The sequence below is a fragment of the Salmo salar genome, chromosome 10 (genome assembly GCF_965601325.2).
Source record: "Salmo salar chromosome 10, fSalSal1, whole genome shotgun sequence".
Classification (NCBI taxonomy): Eukaryota; Metazoa; Chordata; class Actinopteri; order Salmoniformes; family Salmonidae; genus Salmo; species Salmo salar.
In genome coordinates, this window is record NC_138300.1 from 44,055,249 (window position 1) to 44,077,464 (window position 22,216).

Here is a 22,216-nt window from a genome sequence, read left to right on the forward strand (position 1 = left end):
ACCAAAGCCCCATATACCACCCATCACTGCGACCTGTATGCTCTCGTTGGCTGGCCCTCGCTTCATATTCGACGCCAAACCCACTGGCTCCAGGTCATCTATAAGTCTTTGCTAGGTAAAGCCCCGCCTTATCTCAGCTCACTGGTCACCATAGCAGCACCCACCCTATGCACGGGCTCCAGTAGGTATATTTCACTGGTCACCCCCAAAGCTAACTCCTCCTTTGTCCGCCTTTCCTTCCAGTTCTCTGCTGCCAATGACTAGAACGAATTGCAAAAATCACTGAAGCTGGAGTCTTATATATCGCCCTCACTAACTTTAAGCATCAGCTGTCAGAGCAGCTTACCGATCATTGCACCTGTACACAGCCCATCTGTAAATAGCCCACCCAACTACCTCATCCCCATATTGTTATTTTTTTTCCTCCTATGCACCCCAGTATCTCTACTTGCACATGTATCACTCCAGTGTTCATGCTAAATTGTAATTATTTTGCCACAATGGCCTATTTAATGCCTTACCTCCCTAATCTTACTACATTTGTACACACTGTATATAGATTTTTCTATCGTGTTATCAACTGTTTGTTTGTTTGTGTAAGTCTGTGTTTTTGTCGCACTGCTTTGCTTTATCTTGGCCAGGTCCAGTTGTAAAAGAACTTGTTCAGTTGAACTTGTTCTCAACTGGCCTACCTGGTTAAATAAAGGTGCAAATTAATAAATTGGCTACCCAGACTATTTGCTTTGGGTTTTGGTTACACTGCTGCTACTTACTATTTATTATCTATGCATAGTCATTTTAGCCCTACCTACATGTACATATACCCCCTGTATATAGCCTCTTTATTGTTATTTAATTGTCTTTCTTTAACTTTTAGATTATTTAATAAATATTTTCTTTCTGCATTTTTGGTTAAGTGCTTGTAAGCAATTCACGGTAAGGTCTACACCTGTTGTATTCGGTGCATGTGACAAATTACAGTTGATTTTGATTTATCACCCATATTCTTTGTCACCATCACCACGATCAATGTTAGGGACAGCACTGCCATCTTGAGTTAGTTATTTATCATACTGTATATAATATTGGTCAGTAGGAGGCAGTGTAGTCCTGCAATTGTCTAAAACATCTGTCAGACAAGACTTGTTCAAGAAACATTCATTTGGAAAGTACTATTCCCTTGGCCATACCTTTTTTAATTCTATTGACATGATTATTGATCGGTATTCATTTATCTCAGTTCTCATTGGCTAATTTGACCTTTCCTACAATCATGTTCTCTCTTCCTTTCAGATTATGGAGATGTCTGCAAAGACTGTAAAGCAGGTGACTTTGGAGCTGGGAGGGAAATCACCCCTCATCATCTTTAAGGACTGTGAGCTGGAGAATGCCGTGAGGGGGGCGCTCATGGCTAACTTCCTGACTCAGGGAGAGGTGAGCTCTCAATGTTAACCGACTTCTTACTTTACTTTCAGTGCTGACTGACTTCTTACTTAATGTCCCAATACCGTTGTCTGTATTGATGTACAGTGTTTTCTACTAGCACCGGCTGTCGTCTAAACAGCCAATTACAGACTAATTTTCAGCCGGCTTCTTTTTCCACTTAATAAATTAACTAGGCTACTTTTCAAAACGTCAGCCAAGCTGTTTCCCTCCCGCTAGAATGAACGATGTGCGTCTTCTAGCAATCTGTTGATAGTTTAGGCGCCTGTCAGTAACAAAGCGAGCAATGACAGGGAAACACTACTGGTTTGACAGTCTGCTTTCTGTCCCACCTCCTGTGGGTAGTGTGATTTGTGTGTGTTGTGGTTGGTTGCAGAATTTCTTTATACAGAGGTGGAGAGGATGCTTCTTTATTGTCTGAGTGAATTTCAGGGCTCTAGAGTGCGACCATTTTACTTTCATATGCGGCTAAAAATAGATGTGCGAATTGAAAACTGATTTATAGCAACAAAAATACTTTTTATTTTTATTTTTTTCAGTCTTTCTGCCATTTTGTTTAATAGCTGGTAGCTAATTGCACAAGGAACCATAGAAATAATAATTATTTATTATGTCTATGCAAATAACTACTTTGTAACAGTGCAGGGGGTGCTGTGCGCATTGAGTGAAGTGCTGAAAGATACATTTGTAGAACGCACAGGCATTGAAGTTGGTCGAATTTACCCAAAAGTCTACTAAAGTGTGACTTTATCCTCGTGTTTCTTGGATATTTACATACTAGGATGTTGTTCAATGTTAGTTTGAGTTTTCTTAACTGCTACTAGCTAAGTGATGTCAGAGAATCTCAGCCGTTCCCATGGCTCACCCAAATGAGCCAAATATTTGAGAGTACATGGAAATAGTTTATTCAATAACTTTTAGGCATTTATCATAAAAACACTCATTCTCAAATACTTTCATTGTGCTCCTAAATTTCTTTGTGTGGACCTAAATGTGTTCCTTGTAAAAAAAAAATACAAAAAAATACAAAACCAAAAAAAAGTCAGCGCATAGCCCTGAATTTGCACATCCCATGTAATGTTGCCTAAGTGGTAACGATGAGTCAGACTCAATTTGACTTTATTGTTTTCGGCACATTCTTTTATATGAATCCACGTGTTTCATATAGCAGCTGCCTTTCATATTTTTTTAAGATAACATGGGCTATTTAAAATCCATAATTTGAAGAACAAGCATTATGGCTATTCATATCTTGCAGTAAAACTGTAAGACTTTAGTCTCAAGAAGTCGGGTTCAATGTTTAAAAAGTTGAATGTTCTTTTACTTATAAAATAGTATATGCCTAGCACTAGACGATATTCAAAACAAGGAACAGTACACTGAATTCATACATTTTCAGTAATTTACCACCCGTTTTTCATCTGGAAGGTAAATTTGATCAAGTATTCAATCATTTTGCTGTGTATTTCGGCTGGAATAGAGGCATTAGAATGTACCCGAGGCAACCAAAATATAGGTTCTTCTGCGAAATATTTTGGGGCCTTGTGGAAAACACTGAATGTAGAACAGGGATAAGCAACTTTGATGGGTGCGGGTGCCATTTAAAAAATCTGAATTCATCATGAGGGTCTCAGTGGCTCGTGCGTCTGCTAGCCCTCATCCATACCCACATATGCTCTGGAGAGACATTTTTTTTAAGTTTCTTAGTTATTTCTTGCAATTCTACACGTTTTGCTATGGGGCTGAGAGAATAATTTGCAGTTTTACAGCTAATTTCCTGCAATTCTACACATTTTGTCATAGGGTGGAGAGAAATGTTTGCAGTTTTCTAATATGATATTTGAGTGAGAGTGACTAACAAAATCAATGGGAGCCACTAGGTCGGTAATTCGACATGATTACTACGAGTTTAGATTGGTAAATTAGCTAACTTACTAATCTTTCCATAATTTTAGCTGACATGGGCTAATTGACTGTCAGTAGTTAGGTTTCCATCCAAAATATGCACATTTTCCCACCAGTGGTGTGTTTCCACCAAATGGACTTGTTGCGGATTAAAGTCAGTGGGTGATGATGTAGTGCACACAACTTAAGCAACAAAAGTACCGTTTTTCATGAACCGGATAAAGTTCAATGGGTTTCAATTGCATTTTCAACTCTACAGATTTAGTTTTGTCAAACTGTTGCATTAAATAGCAAATGTGCCTACTCTGGTCTTGGCACATGCGCTCTAGCCAACAGCTTGCAGATACAGTGTGGGTAGGGTGGTCTACATGATGAGATTATTATGGATAAGAGTGAGAGTAGGGTGGTGCGCAATTGGCCCAGCGTCGTTAGGGTTTGGCCGGGGTAGGCCGTTATTGTAAATAACAATTTGTTGGAAAAGCTGCGACATTGGAAAAGGAAACACACAAGCTAAGAGGGACAGTCAACAAGATTGAAACCGAAGTGAATGAAATTAAAAAGGATAACACCGTTCTGAGAGAAGCCTTACTGGACATACAAACTAGAACCATGAGAGAGAATCTAGTACTTACAGGTATCCAGGAGAAAGGAGAAGTTCCTGAATCTGTAGTTAGAGTTCCTCCTTACAGTGCTTCAAATCCCACGCGAAGCTATCGACAAAATCCAACTTGAACGTGTACACCGCTTCGGCCAGAGAGGCCAAAGGTATGAACGCCCAATCGTGTGGTTAATGGTTAAAAGACTTGCTGGGACCAAAATTGGCATGAATGATCAGTTTCTGAAGGAAATTGCAGAACGGCGTAAAGTTCTGTATCCAATTTTCAAAGAAAATAGATTAAAAGGGAAACGAGTAGCTCTCGTCGTTGATAAACTATATATTGATAACCAGTTGTTCAAAGACTACATTTACATTTAAGTCATTTAGCAGACGCTCTTATCCAGAGCGACTTACAAATTGGTGCATTCACCTTATGATATCCAGTGGAACAACCACTTTACAATAGTGCATCTAAATCTTTTAAGGGGGGGGGGGGTTAGAAGGATTACTTTATCCTATCCTAGGTATTCCTTAAAGAGGTGGGGTTTCAGGTGTCTCCGGAAGGTGGTGATTGACTCCGCTGTCCTGGCGTCATGAGGGAGCTTGTTCCACCATTGGGGTGCCAGAGCAGCGAACAGTTTTGACTGGGCTGAGCGGGAACTGTGCTTCCTCAGAGGTAGGGGGGCCAGCAGGCCAGAGGTGGATGAACGCAGTGCCCTTGTTTGGGTGTAGGCAATCACCATGGTCTTGTAGCGGACTACTCCATGGTTATTTTAAAAAATTACAACGTTTTCATTGATGAGGAAAATAATGAAACACAATTCTAGCCCGGTTATCGATTTGTAACAATACAATAAAAAAATAAAAAAGCTTTTGTATAGATCTTCACATATAACTAATTGGAACACACAAGCACTAATTCAACATGGTGAAGATAAAAACTAAGTAAACAGAAGGCACAGTATGTGTGGATGGTGTGTTTTATCTTTTTATTTTATTTGTTAAGTTTGGGAAAGTTGAGTGAGTAATGAAATGGTTGCATATCCCAGAACCAATGTATTGCTGTGAGCCGGGGTATGAGAGGGCTTTCAATGTTGTTCAGATGATGGATATATTTTTATAATTAATTATACGTCTAATTTATGTATTGTCCTATCATGGTGGAACAGTTTTTTAAAATAAATTATACATTTTAATTTATGTATTGTCCTATCATGGTGGAACAGTTTTAAAATAAATTATACATTTTAATTTATTTATTGTCCTATCATGGGAATCACTTTTTTTTTTTTTTTTAAATAAATTCTATTCTATTTATTTATGATCTGAATTTAATGGTACGGTCAACAACCCTATACCCTCACCCACCTGAATGACCCAGATACTAAGGAGAACTCCCTAACTGTTTTATGTGCCTGCTGTAAGCGGTCTCTATGCAGCCAAAATGCGGTCAGAGACCGAGAGCAGCACTGCCCCCTCAAGATTCTGAGCCCGCTTGGCAGGGTTGGTCCTGCAAATCCAAAGCCCCCTAAAGGGAGAGCATACTACACAAATAATTCTCAAAGCTGCTAATGAGAACCTTGACGACCTTGTACCTAGCCGGTGGGGATTCCGGTGGGGTGCCCCCACCCAGGCAGTGGCAGTGCTGGCAACACTAGCTGCCGTAACCCATGGGGAGGGGGTCACACTCGGACATTCAGAGGGGCTATATTATTGTGGCCCTGGTGGCACAAAATCAAAAGTCTGACTGCTTGGGAATATGGTCAATACGTGTGACCGTATTGTGGATGTTTCAGAGAAGAGGTGAACATTTGACCTCCATCTAGGATGTGACTAGTTAATAAATTCTCTCAATTTCTGCCCATTTTTTTTGCATGGTCTTGCAGGCCTTCTAATGCAGCTGCAACTGTAAATGCATTTGTAAATCAAGACCTTTCTTGAGTTGGGCTCTGGGTGGTGCAACTGTTGAGAATGTGAGCTTATGGTTGTGTGGGGAAAAGGGTTGAGTGTGTGGGGGTGTATGTGTGTATCCCACAACTGTTGCGAAGCAGTAAAATATGTTAGGTAAAATAGAGGATGATCCACAGCTATATATAATACAAATCGAGGTGAGGGCGATGGAAATGCATTTGGCAATTGATTTACTTAAATTAGGTAAATGGCACTGTGTGCTCTTTTCGAAGGATGGATCCCAGTCTGTTCAGGGCTATGGGATACGGGGGATCGGGGGTGGTCTGCCGGGCATTGGGATGACAACCCAACTAGGGATGAGGAAGGCTTTTAGCGGGTGGAATAGTAGGGACCAATTGGAGGTTTACTTAGTAGCAATGCAAATATCATGGAACAGCTATATAGACACTCAATCATCATGTTACTTTTTAATGGTACGTTTACAAATATATATTTTCATAAATAGAATTTAAAGTCGTGTCTCATTATGATTAGTGGAGAAATTAGTATAGCCAGTTATAATTGTAATGGCCTAGCAGATAATAAGAAAAGACGATCAGTATTTATCTGGTTAAAAGAGAAGGAATATATCTATTGTTTACAGGAAACTCATTCAACAATTTTAGTTGAAGTTTTGTGGAAAAAGAACTGGGGGGGTGAAATATATTTCTCCCATGGGCAAAGAAATTCAAATTATGGTTTTAATTAACAGTAATTTTGATCCAAATGTGCAAATTGTCCAAACAGATTATCAAGGTAGATGGATTATTTTAAATTTATTGGACAATAAACGGATATGGCTTATTAACCTATACGGTCCGAATAATGATGATCCAAGCTTCTTTGAAAATGTATATAAGAATTTATCAACTCTACAAGCAACACTAGACTCTATTATTATGGTGGGAGATTTTAATACGGTCTTAAATACCTCTAAGGACCGGAAAGGAAATCACACTACAAACTATCACCCTCAGGCACTTAAGGAAATCATGAATGTCATGAATATATTGGAATTAGTGTATATATGGAGACTTAAATACCCTGACCTAGTGAGATATACATGGCAGAGGCTAAATCAAGCTAGTCGTCTTGACTACTTTCTTATGCCATTCTCTCTGGCACCAAAAGTTAGTGTTGCTAGGGGGCCAGAATGCGGTCGGATCATCACATAATTGGCATATATAGTACTCTTACAGAAATTCCACGTGGGCAAGGATATTGGAAATTTAATCAAAGCCTACTAGATGATAAATTGTTTAGAACTAGGACAGAATTTATAACTGACTTTTTCAGACATAACATGGGTACAGCGGATCCCCTTATTGTATGGGACACAAGTGTGCCTTTAGAGGCCATGCAATTCAGTACTCATCTATAAAACAAAAGCAATTTAGATCGAAAGAGTCCATATTAACAAAGGAAATTGAAGGACTAACACTACAGTTAGATAGCAATAAAAACGGTACCATAGAGGCACAGAATAAGTTAGAGGAAAAACAAAAAGAAATGGAGGAACTTAAGAAAGATCCAGTGTTATTTATTTAATATATATATATATATATTATAAAAATAAAGCGAACTGGATGGAATATGGGGAAAAATGCACCAAATTCTTTTTCAATCTTCAATATAGAAATGCTACCAAAAAAAAGTATTAACTTGTTACAAATGGAGTCATGCATGATTCACCAAATTATATTTTGAAAGAGGAAGTAAAGTGCTTCAAGAATATGTTTTCGTTTCAGGTTCCTCCATCTCCACTAATTGTATGGATTTTTTCAATAATAATAATAATGTAAAATTAACATCTGTACAGAAAGACTCATGTGAAGGCCAAATTACAGAGGAGGAACTGCTTGATGCAATTGGGGCCTTTAACCTCTTACATCTAGACATTCCGCTAGCGGAACACCTGCTCCAATATCCAATGATAGGCGTAGCGCGAATTACAAATTCCTCAAAAATACAAAAACTTCAATTTTTCAAACATATGACTATTTTACAGCATTTTAAAGATAAGACTCTCCTTTATCTAACCACACTGTCCGATTTCAAAAAGGCTTTACAGCGAAAGCAAAACATTAGATTATGTCAGCAGAGTACCCAGCCAGAAATAATCAGACACACATTTTTCAAGCTAGCATATAATGACACAAAAAACAAAACCACAGCTAAATGCAGCAGTAACCCTTGATGATCTTCATCAGATGACAACCCTAGGACATTATGTTATACAATACATGCATGTTTTGTTCAATCAAGTTCATATTTATATCAAAAACCAGCTTTTTACATTAGCATGTGACGTTCAGAACTAGCATTCGCACCAAACACTTCCGGTGAATTTACTAAATTACTCACGATAAACGTTCACAAAAAACCTACATTATTTTAAGAATTATAGATACAGAACTCCTTTGTGCAATCGAGGTGTCCGATTTTAAAATAGCTTTTCGGTGAAAGCACATTTTGCAATATTCTGAGTACATAGCCCGGCATCACGGGCTAGCTATTTAGACACCCAGCAAGTTTAGCCTTCACCAAAGTCAGATTTACTATTAGAAAAGTTTGATTACCTTTGGTGTTCTTCATCAGAATGCACTCCCAGGACTGCTACTTCAATAACAAATGTTGGTTTGGTTCAAAATAATCCATAGTTATATCCAAATAGCGGCGTTTTGTTCGTGCGTTCAAGACACTATCCGAAGTGTAAATAAGGGTCACGCGCATGACGCATTTCGTGACAAAAAAATTCTAAATATTCCATTACCGTACTTCGAAGCATGTCAACCGCTGTTTAAAATCAATTTTTATGCCATTTTTCTCAATAAAAATTCGCGATAATATTCCGACCGGGAGCGGTGGTTTTCGTTCAAAGATAAAACATGGAGTCCCCTCGTGCACGCGCCTGAGTCTCGCAGTACTGTGAGCAGCCAATATCCAAACGTGCTACTTTTTTTCAGCCAGAGCCTGCAAAGCCACGATTCAGCTTTTTGCCGCCTTCTGAGAGCCCATGGGAGCCGTAGGAAGTGTCACGTAACAGCAGAGATCCCCTGTAATGGATAGAGATAATCAAGAAGGCCAAGAAATTGTCAGACAGGGCACTTCCTGCATGGAATCTTCTCAGGTTTTGGCCTACCAAATGAGTTCTGTTATACTCACAGACACCATTCAAACAGTTTTAGAAACTTTGGAGTGTTTTCTATCCAAAGCTAATAATTATATGCATATTCTAGTTTCTGGGCAGGAGTAATAATCAGATTAAATCGGGTACGTTTTTTTTATCCGGCCGTGAAAATACTGCCCCCTAGCCATAACAGGTTAAGGATGGGGAAAACTCCAGGGCTGGATGGCATACCAGTGGAAGTACACAACTTTTTTTGATATACTCAAAGGACTATTATTAGCATGTTTTAACCACTCCTATATAAATGGCAGATTATCAGACACGCAACAAGGTCTGATATCATTATTACTGAAACAGGACCCAAATGGTGTGTGGTATATGGTATTTTATTTATATAATATATTATATATATGATCCAGTCCATTTAAAAAATTTGAGACTTCTTACACTTCAGTGTTGTGATGCAAAAATTCTAGCAAAATGCTTGGCGCATAAAATGAAAGTATTGTCAGATATTATTCATCCTAATCAGACTTTATTATTTTTCTTTTTTTTTTTTATTTTTTTTTTTTACATGGATGATACATTGGAAATAATATAAGACCAGTACTGGAAACAATAGAATACTATGAAATATCGGGGACACCAGGCCTGGTTTTCATAGCTGATTTTGAAAAGGCTTTTGATAAAGTATGACTGGAGTTTATATATAAATGCCTAGAATATTTCAATTTTGGGGAATCTCTTATAAAAATGTGTTTAAAGTTATGTATAGTAACCCTAGGTGTAAATAATGGCTACATCACAAAGTTTTAAACGATCTAGCGGAGTAAAACAAGGTTGTTCACTATCGGCAAAGTTATTTATTATTGCCATTGAAATGTTAGCTGTTAAGATTAGATCAAACAATAATATTAAGGGGTTAGAAATCCATGGCTTAAAAACCAAGGTGTCATTGTACGCCGATGATTCATTCATGTTTTCTTTTAACCACAATTGGAGTCCCCGGCCTCATAGAGGATCTAGATACTTTTGCTATCCTCTCTGGATTAAAACCAAATTATGATAAGTGATGATATTATGTATCGGCTCACAGAAAAATGCAAATTTTACATTACCATGTAGTTTACCAATTAAATGGTCTGAAGGAGATGTGTACCTACTCGGTATACAAATCCCAAAAGAAAGAAATGATCTCAGTCCAATACATTTTTATAGAAAGGTAGCCAAAATAAATAAGATCTTGCTACCATGGAAAGGAAAATACCTGTCTCTTTGTGGAAAAATCACCCTGATTAACTCTTTAGTCACATCACAATTTACGTATTTGCTTATGGTTTTACCTACACCTAGTGACCTGCTTTTTAAATTATATGAACAAAAAATATTCAATTTTATTTGGAATGGCAAGCCAGACAAAATTAAAAGGGCCTACTTATATAACGAATATGAATTCGGAGGGCAGAAATTATTAAATATTAAAGCATTAGACCTCTCACTAAATGCATAAGTCATACAAAAGTTATACTTAAATCCAAACTGGTTCTCTAGTAAATTGGTAGGAATGTCTCACCCCATTTTCAAGAATGGCTTTTTTCCCTTTATTCAGATTACAACTGCTCACTTTCGGTTCTTTGAAAAGGAAATCGTCTCCAAAATATCTTTATTTTTTAAACAAGCCTTAGAAAGTTGATTGCAATTTCAGTTTAATTCAACTGAAAAGACAAAACAAATAATACAACAAATATTTTAGTTTAAAAAGTTTAAAAAGGTATAATTTTAGTGAAGGATATAAATAGGACAGCTAACACAGACATATGGTAATGTCTGCTCTACCCAAAATTACAAACAACTAATTGCAGCATTACCAGAAAAATGGAAGAGGCAAGTAGAAGGGGAAAAAAGTAAGGAACTTGTATGTCGGCCATGTATTAGAGAACATAAATGGTTAAAGAAAAGTGTGATAAATAAAAACATATACCAATTTCATTTAAGGACCAAAAAACTGATAGCTGTGCCATATAAATTGCAAAATAGTTGGGAAGAGATTTTCGATGTGCCCATTCCATGGCACATGGTTTATGAATTGATACGCAAAACGACGCCGGATTCAAAACTTAGAATTTTTCAATTTAAATGACTATACAAAGTTCTTGCAACTAATAGAATGATATATATGGGATACACTCTTCCCAGCTCTGCAGATTCTGCTGTGAGGAGGCAGTCATTAGATCATTTATTTTGGTATTGTCCATATGTAGCTCGTTTTTGGTCACAGGTCCAGGAATGGCGGAAGAATTGCAACATTTGCCTAGAACTAACGCTGCAAATAGCAATATTGGGTGATTTGAAAAGCCATAGTCAATCAATCAATAATATAATAATTATTTTAGCCATTTTTTTTATTTTTAATTCACAATCTGTAGAAGCTATGAGAATAGAAAGGTTTAATTGTTTTGTGAAGCATCACAGCACAGTTGAAAAATATATGGCAAATAGAAATCCGAAATGGATGATGTTGATGGATAGATGGGAAGGGTTGAATGGAGCTGAAGGATGGGACTAATAAGATAACCAATGTAAAACATACGGGGTCTGTAAAATGTATATAGGTTCAGAACTTTTGTGATATAGCACAGTTACAAATAGAAATCAAACTGGATGGACATCAGAAATAGAGGAAGGACTAAAAACAAACAAAAAATAACTATTGTAAAATACACTGTCTGTAAAATGTGTATAAGATGAATAAATTGAAGGTAAAAGCCGACGTGCTTATTAGTTTACTCCAATTGGGCGATCGGTGGTAGGGTTTGCGGGGAATAATAATAAAGGTATATTCTTTAAAAAAGTATGTATGTCTATATAGGTATGTGTATATGTATGCGTGTATGGAGATTATATATATATATATATATATATATATTGCTCAAAAAAATAAAGGGAACACTTAAACAACACAATGTAATTCCAAGTCAATCACACTTCTGTGAAATCAAACTATCCACTTAGGAAGCAACACTGATTGACAATACATTTCACATGCTGTTGTGCAAATGGAATAGACAACAGGTGGAAATTATAGGCAATTAGCAAGACACCCCCAATAAAGGAGTGGTTCTACAGGTGGTGACCACAGACCACTTCTCAGTTCCTATGCTTCCTGGCTGATGTTTTGGTCACTTTTGAATGCTGGCGGTGCTTTCACTCTAGTGGTAGCATGAGACGGAGTCTACAACCCACACAAGTGGCTCAGGTAGTGCAGCTCATCCAGGATGGCACATCAATGCGAGCTGTGGCAAGAAGGTTTGCTGTGTCTGTCAGCGTAGTGTCCAGAGCATGGAGGCGCTACCAGGAGACAGGCCAGTGCATCAGGAGACGTGGAGGAGGCCGTAGGAGGGCAACAACCCAGCAGCAGGACCGCTACCTCCGCCTTTGTGCAAGGAGGAGCAGGAGGAGCACTGCCAGAGCCCTGCAAAATTACCTCCAGCAGGCCACAAATGTGCATGTGTCTTTCTGACCGTTTGAGCAGACTCCATGAGGGTGGTGTGAGGTGGGGGTTGTGCTTACAGCCCAACACCGTGCAGGACGTTTGGCATTTGCCAGAGAACACCAAGATTGGCAAATTCGCCACTGGCGCCCTGTGCTCTTCACAGATGAAAGCAGGTTCACACTGAGCACGTGACAGACGTGACAGAGTCTGGAGACGCCGTGGAGAACGTTCTGCTGCCTGCAACATCCTCCAGCATGACCGGTTTGGCGGTGGGTCAGTCATGGTGTGGGGTGGCATTTCTTTGGGGGGGCCACACTGCCCTCCATGTGCTCGCCAGAGGTAGCCTGACTGCCATTAGGTACCGAGATGAGATCCTCAGACCCCTTGTGAGACCATATGCTGGTGCGGTTGGCCCTGGGTTCCTCCTAATGCAAGACAATGCTAGACCTCATGTGGCTGGAGTGTCAGCATTTCCTGCAAGAGGAAGGCATTGATGCTATGGACTGGCCCGCCCGTTCCCCAGACCTGAATCAAATTGAGCACATCTGGGACATCAGGTCTCGCTCCATCCACCAACGCCACGTTGCACCACAGACTGTCCAGGAGTTGGCGGATGCTTTAGTCCAGGTCTGGAAGCAGATCCCTCAGGAGACCATCCGCCACCTCATCAGGAGCATGCCCAGGCGTTGTAGGGAGGTCATACAGGCACGTGGAGGCCACGCACACTACTGAGCCTCATTTTGACTTGTTTTAAGGACGTTACATCAAAGTTGGATCAGCCTGTAGTATGGTTTTCCACTTTAATTTTGAGTGTGACTCCAAATCCAGACCTCTATGGGTTGATAAATTGGATTTCCATTGATTCTTTTTGTGTGATTTTGTTGTCAGCACATTCAACTATGTAAAGAAAAAAGTATTTAATAAGATTATTTCTTTCATTCAGTTCTAAGATGTGTTGTTTAAGTGTTCCCTTTATTTTTTTGAGCAGTATATTTGCCCAAAAAATAAATGGGGGATTGGAAATGATGCAGACAATTACATTGATGGAAACAATATTCTTTCCACAGTATTAAGCTGATCCACCCCTAAAAAAAAAAAATTAGGAACAAATTATTATTATATCTGACTTGCCTAGTAAATAAAGGTTACATTTAAAAAATAATAAGTTAACCTTTTATTAAATAAATAAAATAAAAATAACTTCTCATCTGTAGCCTAATAAACTGCATGGTTTCCTGAGTTATAGTGGGAGGACCACACACCATATCTTTGCGTGACTCCAAGTTTACTTCGATATAATACTCATTATATCAATATTTGCACATATAAAGGTGTTTCCACCACCATTTCTCGCATAATTAATTTTAACTACACAAAAAGATTACGGTTAACATTATCTGTCTGCATTTATAAAATTGTACTGAAACTACCTGTTTCCATGACTGCTGTCATGATTTTCTTTTTGTACAGTGACTTTACTTGCGTAAAAACTTCGGATGGAATTGTGGTTAGTGACTGACATGATGAGAAACCAATGCACAACCACAATGCTAAATTGCACCTTGCGTATTCAACTATTCTAACTCTCAACATAAGTTGAGACCCCGACTGAGTTCCAAAAACATTTTTAATTGATGCCCACGGGCTGCCAGTTGCCCATCCACTGTATTACCTTCTCCATGCATGGATATTGGACAAGAATGCTGTTCATTGACTATAGCTCAGCATTCAACACCGTAGTACCCTCCAAGCTCATCATTAAGCTCGGGGCCCTGGGTCTGAACCCCGCCCTGTGCAACTGGGTCCTGGATTTCTTGAAAGGCTGTCCCCAGGTGTTGAAGGTAGGAAACAACACCTCCACTTCGCTGATCCTCAACACGGGCCCCACAAGGATGCATGCTCAGCCCCCTCCTGTTCACCCATGACCGCGTGGCCACACACACCTCCAACTCAATCATCAAGTTTGCAGACGACACAACAGTAGTAGGCCTGATTATCAACAATGACGAGACAGCCTACAGGGAGGAGGTGAGGGCTCTGGGAGTGTGGTGCCAGGAAAATAACTCGCTCAATGTCAACAAAACAAAGGAGCTGATCATGGACTTCAGGAAACAGCAGAGGGAGCACGCCCCTATCCACATCGACGGGACCGCGGTGGAGCAGGTGGAAGGCTTCAAGTTCCTCGGTGTACACATCACTGATGATCTGAAATAGTCCACCTACACAGTGTGGTGAAGAGGGCACAACAGCGTGGCTTGGCACCTAAAACCTCACACTTTTACAGATGCACAATTGACAGCATCCTGTCGGGCTGTATCACCGCCTGGTACGGCAACTGCACCGCCCGCAACTGCAGGGCTCTCCAGAGGTTGATGCTGTCTGCCCAACGCATCACCGGGGGCAAACTACCTGCCCTCCAGGACACCTACAGCACCCGATGTCACAGGAAGGCCAAAAAGATCAAGGACAACAACCACCCGAGCCACTGCCTGTTCATCCCGCTACCATCCAGAAGGCGAGGTCAGTACAGGTGCATCAAAGCTGGGACCGAGAGACAGAAGTTGTTTTTCAATCTCAAGGCCATCGGGCTGTTAAATAGCCTTCACTAGGTGGCTTCCACCCAGTTACGTAACCCTGCACCTTAGAGGCTGCTGCCCTATGTACATAGACTTGAAATCACTGACCACTTTAATAATGGAACACTAGTCACTTTAATAATGTTTACATACTGCTTTACTCATCTTATATGTATGTTCTGTAATCTATTCTACTGTATTTTAGTCTATTCCATTTCGACATTGCTCATCCTAATATTTATATATTCCTTAATTCCATCTAACTTTTAGGTTTGTGTGAATTGTTAGATATTACTGCACTGTCTGAGCTGTAGACAAGCATTTCGCTACACCTGCAATACACGTGTTTAGCTGATATGTGACCAATAAAATGTGATTTTATATTTTTTCTGACCTTGATTTAAGCATATGTGAAGCTTGGCTTTCCTTACCCTTTGAACTTGTGATACATGTATCTTCTTCCACTCTTGGTTTCTATGAGTTGAACTCTATTGACTTACTATCATGTTGACATGCAACTTTCTTCACCAACCACCTACCTATGGTCTCCCCTGTTTAGGTGTGCTGTAACGGGACGCGGGTGTATGTGCAGAGGGAGATCATGCCTGTGTTCCTGGAGGAGGTGGTTAAGAGGACCAAGGCCATCTCAATAGGGGACCCTCTCCTGGAGGCCACCCGCATGGGAGCCCTGATCACCAGGCAACACCTGGACAAGGTGCTGGGCTTTGTCAGCCAGGCCAAGAAAGAGGTAAATTAATGTGCAACCTAGGTCGTGTTCAGTAAGGTACACTGCACTGCATTTAGTTACAATGTCCAGTTTAGACAGCTTAGACAACGTAGAGAAGTTCTGGTAGTCCCTCGCTGTTTCACAATGTTTTCTTCTTAATGAACACAGCCCTGATGTTTGAACATCTGCCTCATTCAGGACAGTGGGTACCTTAGAATGTCTACCCCAGCCTTCAGTCTATTGTTTGTCTGAATTTTGTACCTAACCCAAATTATCATGTTGTAATATGCAATGTAATTTTTTTTTGTCAGCCTTTGTCTAATACAAATCTCTGTGTGTTCCTTTAGGGCGCAAAGGTACTCTGTGGAGGGGAAGCCTTTACCCCGATTGAACCCAAACTGAAGGGAGGTTACTACATGTCTCCCTGTGTCCTGGGTGAGTCTTGTTTAATCATAATTACACCAATTGTCATGCGCCATAACACTGTTGCATGGTATACTGGTACTGCAGTAATGTCATGGTACCAAAACATCATGATACTTATGATGCCAACATTTTAGAATACTGTAGTACCGTTTCATTTCATACTACCGACTTTCAGCCCTACTGATCTAAAGAAACTGCTGGCGCCCTTACAAAAAAAGTTTTCCGTTCAGAAAGTGCAGTAACTGCAGTCGACTGGTATTTTGAGCGCACCGATTGCAGAATAACGGCAGTGTACTGCAGAATAATGGCAGTTATACTGCACCATACTGTCAGTTTTGTTAATAAATTCAGTTGAATTTAAGCAACAGCCATTAGTTTCTTGTATGCGCAGGTCCAATAAAATCCAGCTGTAATCAGCCAGCCGACTCATTACCAGCCCTCACTCAACTGCTTCTCTCCGTACGTTTTTCACACTTCTCTATTTCTCTGTCCTTTTAATTATATATATATAAAGGACAGAGAAATGTAACCCTGATGGCGAGTGGGGATGCAGACCCAGGCCCTGATGAGTCTTCTACTGTTAGATTTGTACATTGGTGCACGTGCAAAGCAGCAGTGTTGATGCATTGTATCATTTCCTCGCCAGTTATAACGGAGAGCAAAGACCAGTCTGAGTAGACTTTGCAAGTTCTCTGTCATGCAGCTGCTGATTGTCCGAGAGGGAGATTGAGCACCGCTTCATGACAGGCATGCTTGCAGTTTTCGTCTCCAGCCTAAACTGTTAAAGAACATGACCCCTATTACTGGAGATGCCTTTTCTTTCTATCTGGATTCGTGCCCATTTTTATATAATTTCACAAACCATGTCACGAGCCATTTTAAACTAATCCTGGGTCTCTAATTTATAAGTTTGATAACAGACAACGTTCAGCCATGATACCTAGCTAGCTAACAGCCTGGTAACTTGACAGTAGGTCTAGGCAAATTTGATTGGCACAGGAAGAAAGGAAAAGGGTCTGCCACTCATGAGATGTGCTTCAAAGGTAGGATTCATATAGGCCTAATGTAAGCCTGAACTATATCAAAAATCTATTTATTTCTGGTGCTCCTTAAATTCTGTTTGGTGCCTAACGTTTTAAAAGTTGGGAGTAGTGTGTGTATTTGTGGGAGAGTGAGGGGTGTGTGTGTTTATGGGAGGGTGTGTGTGTGTGTTAACTGAATAGTAAAGAAGATTTCATGCAGTGTCTTCCCCTGACTGACACAATGACATGCAGATCATTATGCAGCGTTTTCCCCTGACTGACACAATGCAACTCCCGTACAGACTCAGGAGAGGCGAAGGTCGAGAGCCATGCGTCCTCCGAAACACGAACCTGCCAAGTGGACAGCTTCTTGATACATTTCTCGCTTAACCCGGAGGCCAGCCACACCAATGTGTTGGAGGAAACAACATACAACTGTTACCCGAAGTCATCGTCCATGCGCCCGTCCCGCCACAAGGAGTCGCTAGAGCGTAATGGGTCAAGGACATCCCGGCCAGCCAAACCCTCACCTAACCCGGACAACGCTGGGCCAATTGTGCACGACCGGGAGCAAACCTGGGTCTGTAGTGATGCCTATAGCACTGTGATGCAGTGCCTTAGACCGCTGCTCCATTCGGGAGGCCATAGGCGCTTCTTCTTAGTCATGTTTATTAAAATAATTTTCATTCAAATCATATGGTTTGGTTTCAATACTTCAAAACCGAATGTTAGGTCCAGGCAGTCACAAAAATAGATGGGTGTTGGTTAAATTGTGATTTTTTTATTTTTTTAATGAATGGAGCGAATTTGGAGCGGAGCGGGTTTTAGTGGAGCGGTTGGAAAGGACGTGGAGAGCAAGGAGCTCTGGTAGTGACTGTCCAGTCTATATTTGGAGCTATGACTAACTCCACATTTTGACTAACTCCACATCCATGTATTCCAACACAGACAACTGCACAGACGACATGACGTGTGTGAAGGAGGAGATCTTTGGGCCTGTAATGTCAGTGATGCCCTTTGACACAGAAGAGGAAGTGCTGAAGAGGGCCAACAACACTACATTCGGCCTGGCCTCTGGAGTCTTTACCAGGTACAGTACCAGATCCATACACATTTAACCTTTTACAATAATCTTTCCTCGATTCCTTGCATCCTCTCTCCTTGGCTCCTCAAAATGTATTGCATAAGGTCTGATGGGAGGGACATTGGACTTTTTCCTCCAATTAGGTTGAGGAAATAAGATGCAAGGAATAGCGGATATTGAGATGGAGACCTAGAATCACTAACTAGTCTAGTACACTGAGTCTCTCTTCCTGTTCTTGTCTCCCTGTAGGGATATATCCCGGGCCCACCGGGTGGCTGAGAACCTGCAGGCTGGAACCTGCTTCATCAACAACTACAACATCAGCCCTGTGGAGGTGCCCTTCGGCGGATACAAGCAGTCTGGTATGATAATAATCCATTCAATGTAATTAATGTTTGTCAGGACCCTACTTAGGAACCCATAGGAAAATAGATGGCTGAAATGGACAAACAGTATTGTCACAAATCTTATTGTTTCAAATATGTCAACAGATCTGATGTTGTAACAATGCCATAATGGTAATATGAAATTAAGGAATAATAATCAGATTTTGTCGTAACAGTGCTGTAATGGTAATACAACAAAGGAATAACACCAAAAATAGAAAGCAAGAGGGTTGATAGGGATGACAAGACATTACATATTCCTCATTAGATGGATGTGTTCTATGTGGTGCTCATTGATCTCTTCTCTTTCTCCACAGGTTTTGGCAGGGAGAACGGCCAGGTGACCATCGAGTACTACTCCCAGCTGAAGACTGTGGTTGTGGAGATGGGAGACGTGGACGATTACTTTAATTGTTAAATTACCAATTAAGTGCCAAGGAAAATCAAGACCTATACACTACTGTCCTTAAGATGTTTGGCGTATTTGTGCATCTGAGGAAAGTAGCATTGTTATTGATAGTTTATAACAGCAAGTAACTAACATGGCTAGTTTGTCTGTACAATGTGCAAGTATGAGGATGTCACCAAGTGCTAAAAAGCCTAGTCTTCACCCACTTGATCAATACATTTTATACTTTCCATTTCAGCTGTGATCCTAGCCAAAAAGTCAATATGAAGAAGCGTTAACTTTTCCAATGGTCCATCACTTTCTAGCACATTTTGAATAAATGTTTGTAATACTCGCAGTATTCCTATTCCCCCCAAAAAATGTATTTCATATGTTTGATACTTAAGGATAATATAAATTAATAAAACTCACAATTGATTATAATTTACATATAAGCGATGGTACTTAACTGGCCTGAGTGGGACCAATTTAAATCCACCACCCCATTCAGAAGTGTAGCACATGTGGATGTGTACAACCTCACCACAGATTCTAAGATGTGTAATGTGAGTGAAGTTGAAAGCTGGATGGAATAATGATTACCATGCTCCTACACTTCTGAGGTAAAGAGGTAGGTAGTGACCTTTACAGCTAAGACAAGACCTACTGACACCAACCCAGTAAAATAGACCCCATAGATATTAGCCAGACAAACATTTCATTAAATATAATTTATTATACACAAGATGTACTGTACATACCCTGGTTTCAGATGTTATATGTATGTTTTATGTTTGGCAAGAGCTCAACAGGATCTGGCTGAAACAGACCAATCATCTACCAGTAGGCCGAGCATGGGGTATAAACAAAAATGAAAACCAAGTAAAGAAGAGCCTTTCACATTTTCTCTTCAGTGCAGGTCATTGGAATTCCCATATGCTGGGGCCAGGTCATGATGAACATCCCAAACCCAGGGTCTCACAGAGCTGGAGAGAGGTGCTGGTTGGGTTTCTTTTACAGGAAGAGACAACGTATCATCTTCTGAAAACCGATGTAGAACAAAATGAATGCCAAATTGAAGAGTCAAAAATCCTAGAATTGTCCAATGCTGGCATGCTGACCATCTACTTACCTGAGGTGTAACGTCTCCAATAATGGCCACAGCATCGTCGCACCCGGTTCAAGACTGCTGACACTGAGGTGAGAACAAGCTGGATAGTAGATGGACTAGGATGCATTCCTGTAAAAGGATCGGGAGTCAGTGGGTTTTATTCACAAACAATTAGTCCAGTCTAGACCTAAACATGTATGGAAAGTTGCTGCTTGTTTGAATAGGGCCCGCAGGTAGGCTAGAGCCTAGTGGTTATAGCGTTGGGCCAGTACCCGAAAGGTTGGTTGATCGAATCCCCGAGCTGCCAAGGTCAAAATCTGTCGTTCTGCCCCTGAACAAGCCAGTTAACCCACTGTTCCTAGGCTGTTATTGTAAATAAGCATTTGTTCTTAACTGACTTGCCTAGTTAAATAAAAACAGTAGGTTACTGCAAGCCAGCATCGATATCCGGGCTGATCTAAACTTTATTCCGATGGTATTGCTACTCATGATTGAAAATGGTATTGCCGGTAGGCTACGCTGTCAGCAGGTCAACCTATACAATATAATAGCCTATATTTGATCCGATAATGTTATTAAGATACATCTGAGACCAACATCTGGAAAAGTGTATATCTCGCCTCCTGAAAAGTGTATTTTTGTCCCACTAGGCAACAGCCCAATGAACCACCTGGGTGTGAATGGTGGATCAATGTGTATAGGCTCCACCGGGTAACTCGGCGGCGTGTGTGTAGGCTGTGCCTTATAGAAATTGTACATGAGAGGCTGAATTTGCAGCTGGACTCATTGTGCAAAGCTGTTGATATGTGGGCCATTTGTCCGTAACAAATAAATAATGTCTACATTATCCTCACTACAGGCCTATATTGCTGCGTGAACAAAACAGTCTATGAATGGAACGTTTAATCAAGGATATAAGCCCCTCATTGAGCGCATGCGTTGACCATTTTACAACAGAACGGGGGTCAATTTCACTATCCCCCTTCAAGGGAAGTCTGCCTTTTGTCAACGTGAACTTTGGGAACAGTGCAAAAGCGCGCTGCTCCGTCACCTCATCTGCTGCAGCGAAACGCGGCCATCTGTCATTATTCCTACACGTTTTGGTGTTTTAATTGACGTCTCTTTCCATCACGTTTCTGATGCTGGAATTATTTGAAAGTGGATGAATGTGCACAAGACAAGTAGCCTACTTTTTGAAGTGGTTTGTTTTACAGTCAGATGAAAACGTGCCTGCTTGTGTACATTCCACATTGCACAGTTAAATGACATGGGTGACGAAATTACATATTTTTTTCACCTCTGGTCATGGCCGAAATCAAATAGCATTGACTAGTTTGGTTGCGATATCGGCGAATATCTTTTCACGGTGCTCTACATCCCAAATACTACAGTAGGCTATAGCCTAGAAACTCTAATATATTAAGAGAATGCTGAGAGTGACCGTTTACCTTAGCAGTAGTGAGTGTTTTCCCTGAAGTGCAAATAGCCAATTTGATTCCCGGATCAGAAGTGGTGTTTAACAACAACTAATTATGGATGTGTGGATCTCAAACGATCAAGTGCGAAAAACTTGTTCGCTTGATTGTCGCTGCTCAGGTTGTCTACTCTTGAAACGTATGCGATTTCTGCCATCAGAATACAAATATCGCATTAAAAACCCGGGTATAGACGCATACAAGTCGCATTGTGGTCTGATTGTGTTCAAATCTGGTTGACCACCTCCGCAATGTTTGAGGATTTCTACTGTCTGGACCGTCCATTATAGGCCTACCTCTTATTTATACTGAAAGCGCATACAGTGGTCGACGTCATCGAACACCGCCCACAATCAGAATAAAAAGTGTTTTGGGACTTGAGAGTAGTGGATGTAGAGAAGTTTCGTTCGTATGAGTCAGCAGAAAGCTAGCGAGCAAAACTAAAGGGATTGCAAAAGGTTTACCATAACCAACCCTGGATTTGTAAGGGATTACAAAAACC

General features: G+C 40.4%; 1 protein-coding gene and 1 long non-coding RNA gene across 2 annotated transcripts in view; one reads left to right on the top strand and one right to left on the bottom strand.

Annotated features, from left to right (window-relative positions):
* Nucleotides 1-19,576, top strand: part of aldh9a1a.1 (aldehyde dehydrogenase 9 family, member A1a, tandem duplicate 1) — a 28,047-nt gene extending 8,471 nt beyond the window's left edge. The window contains exons 7-12 of the mRNA NM_001140102.1: nucleotides 1,294-1,434; nucleotides 15,655-15,843; nucleotides 16,170-16,257; nucleotides 18,219-18,360; nucleotides 18,604-18,716; nucleotides 19,058-19,576. Of these exons, the coding sequence (NP_001133574.1) occupies nucleotides 1,294-1,434; nucleotides 15,655-15,843; nucleotides 16,170-16,257; nucleotides 18,219-18,360; nucleotides 18,604-18,716; nucleotides 19,058-19,158 (774 nt within the window). The 3' untranslated portion in view covers nucleotides 19,159-19,576. The remainder of the gene's footprint in view (nucleotides 1-1,293; nucleotides 1,435-15,654; nucleotides 15,844-16,169; nucleotides 16,258-18,218; nucleotides 18,361-18,603; nucleotides 18,717-19,057) is intronic.
* A 467-nt stretch (nucleotides 19,577-20,043) lies between these two features.
* On the bottom strand, nucleotides 20,044-21,974 carry LOC106560434 (uncharacterized). Its single transcript, XR_001318603.3, has 3 exons — nucleotides 21,688-21,974; nucleotides 20,261-20,368; nucleotides 20,044-20,169 (listed from the first exon to the last, which is right to left on the bottom strand). It is a non-coding gene; the product is annotated as an uncharacterized LOC106560434 (long non-coding RNA).
* Nucleotides 21,975-22,216: the final 242 nt, after the last annotated feature.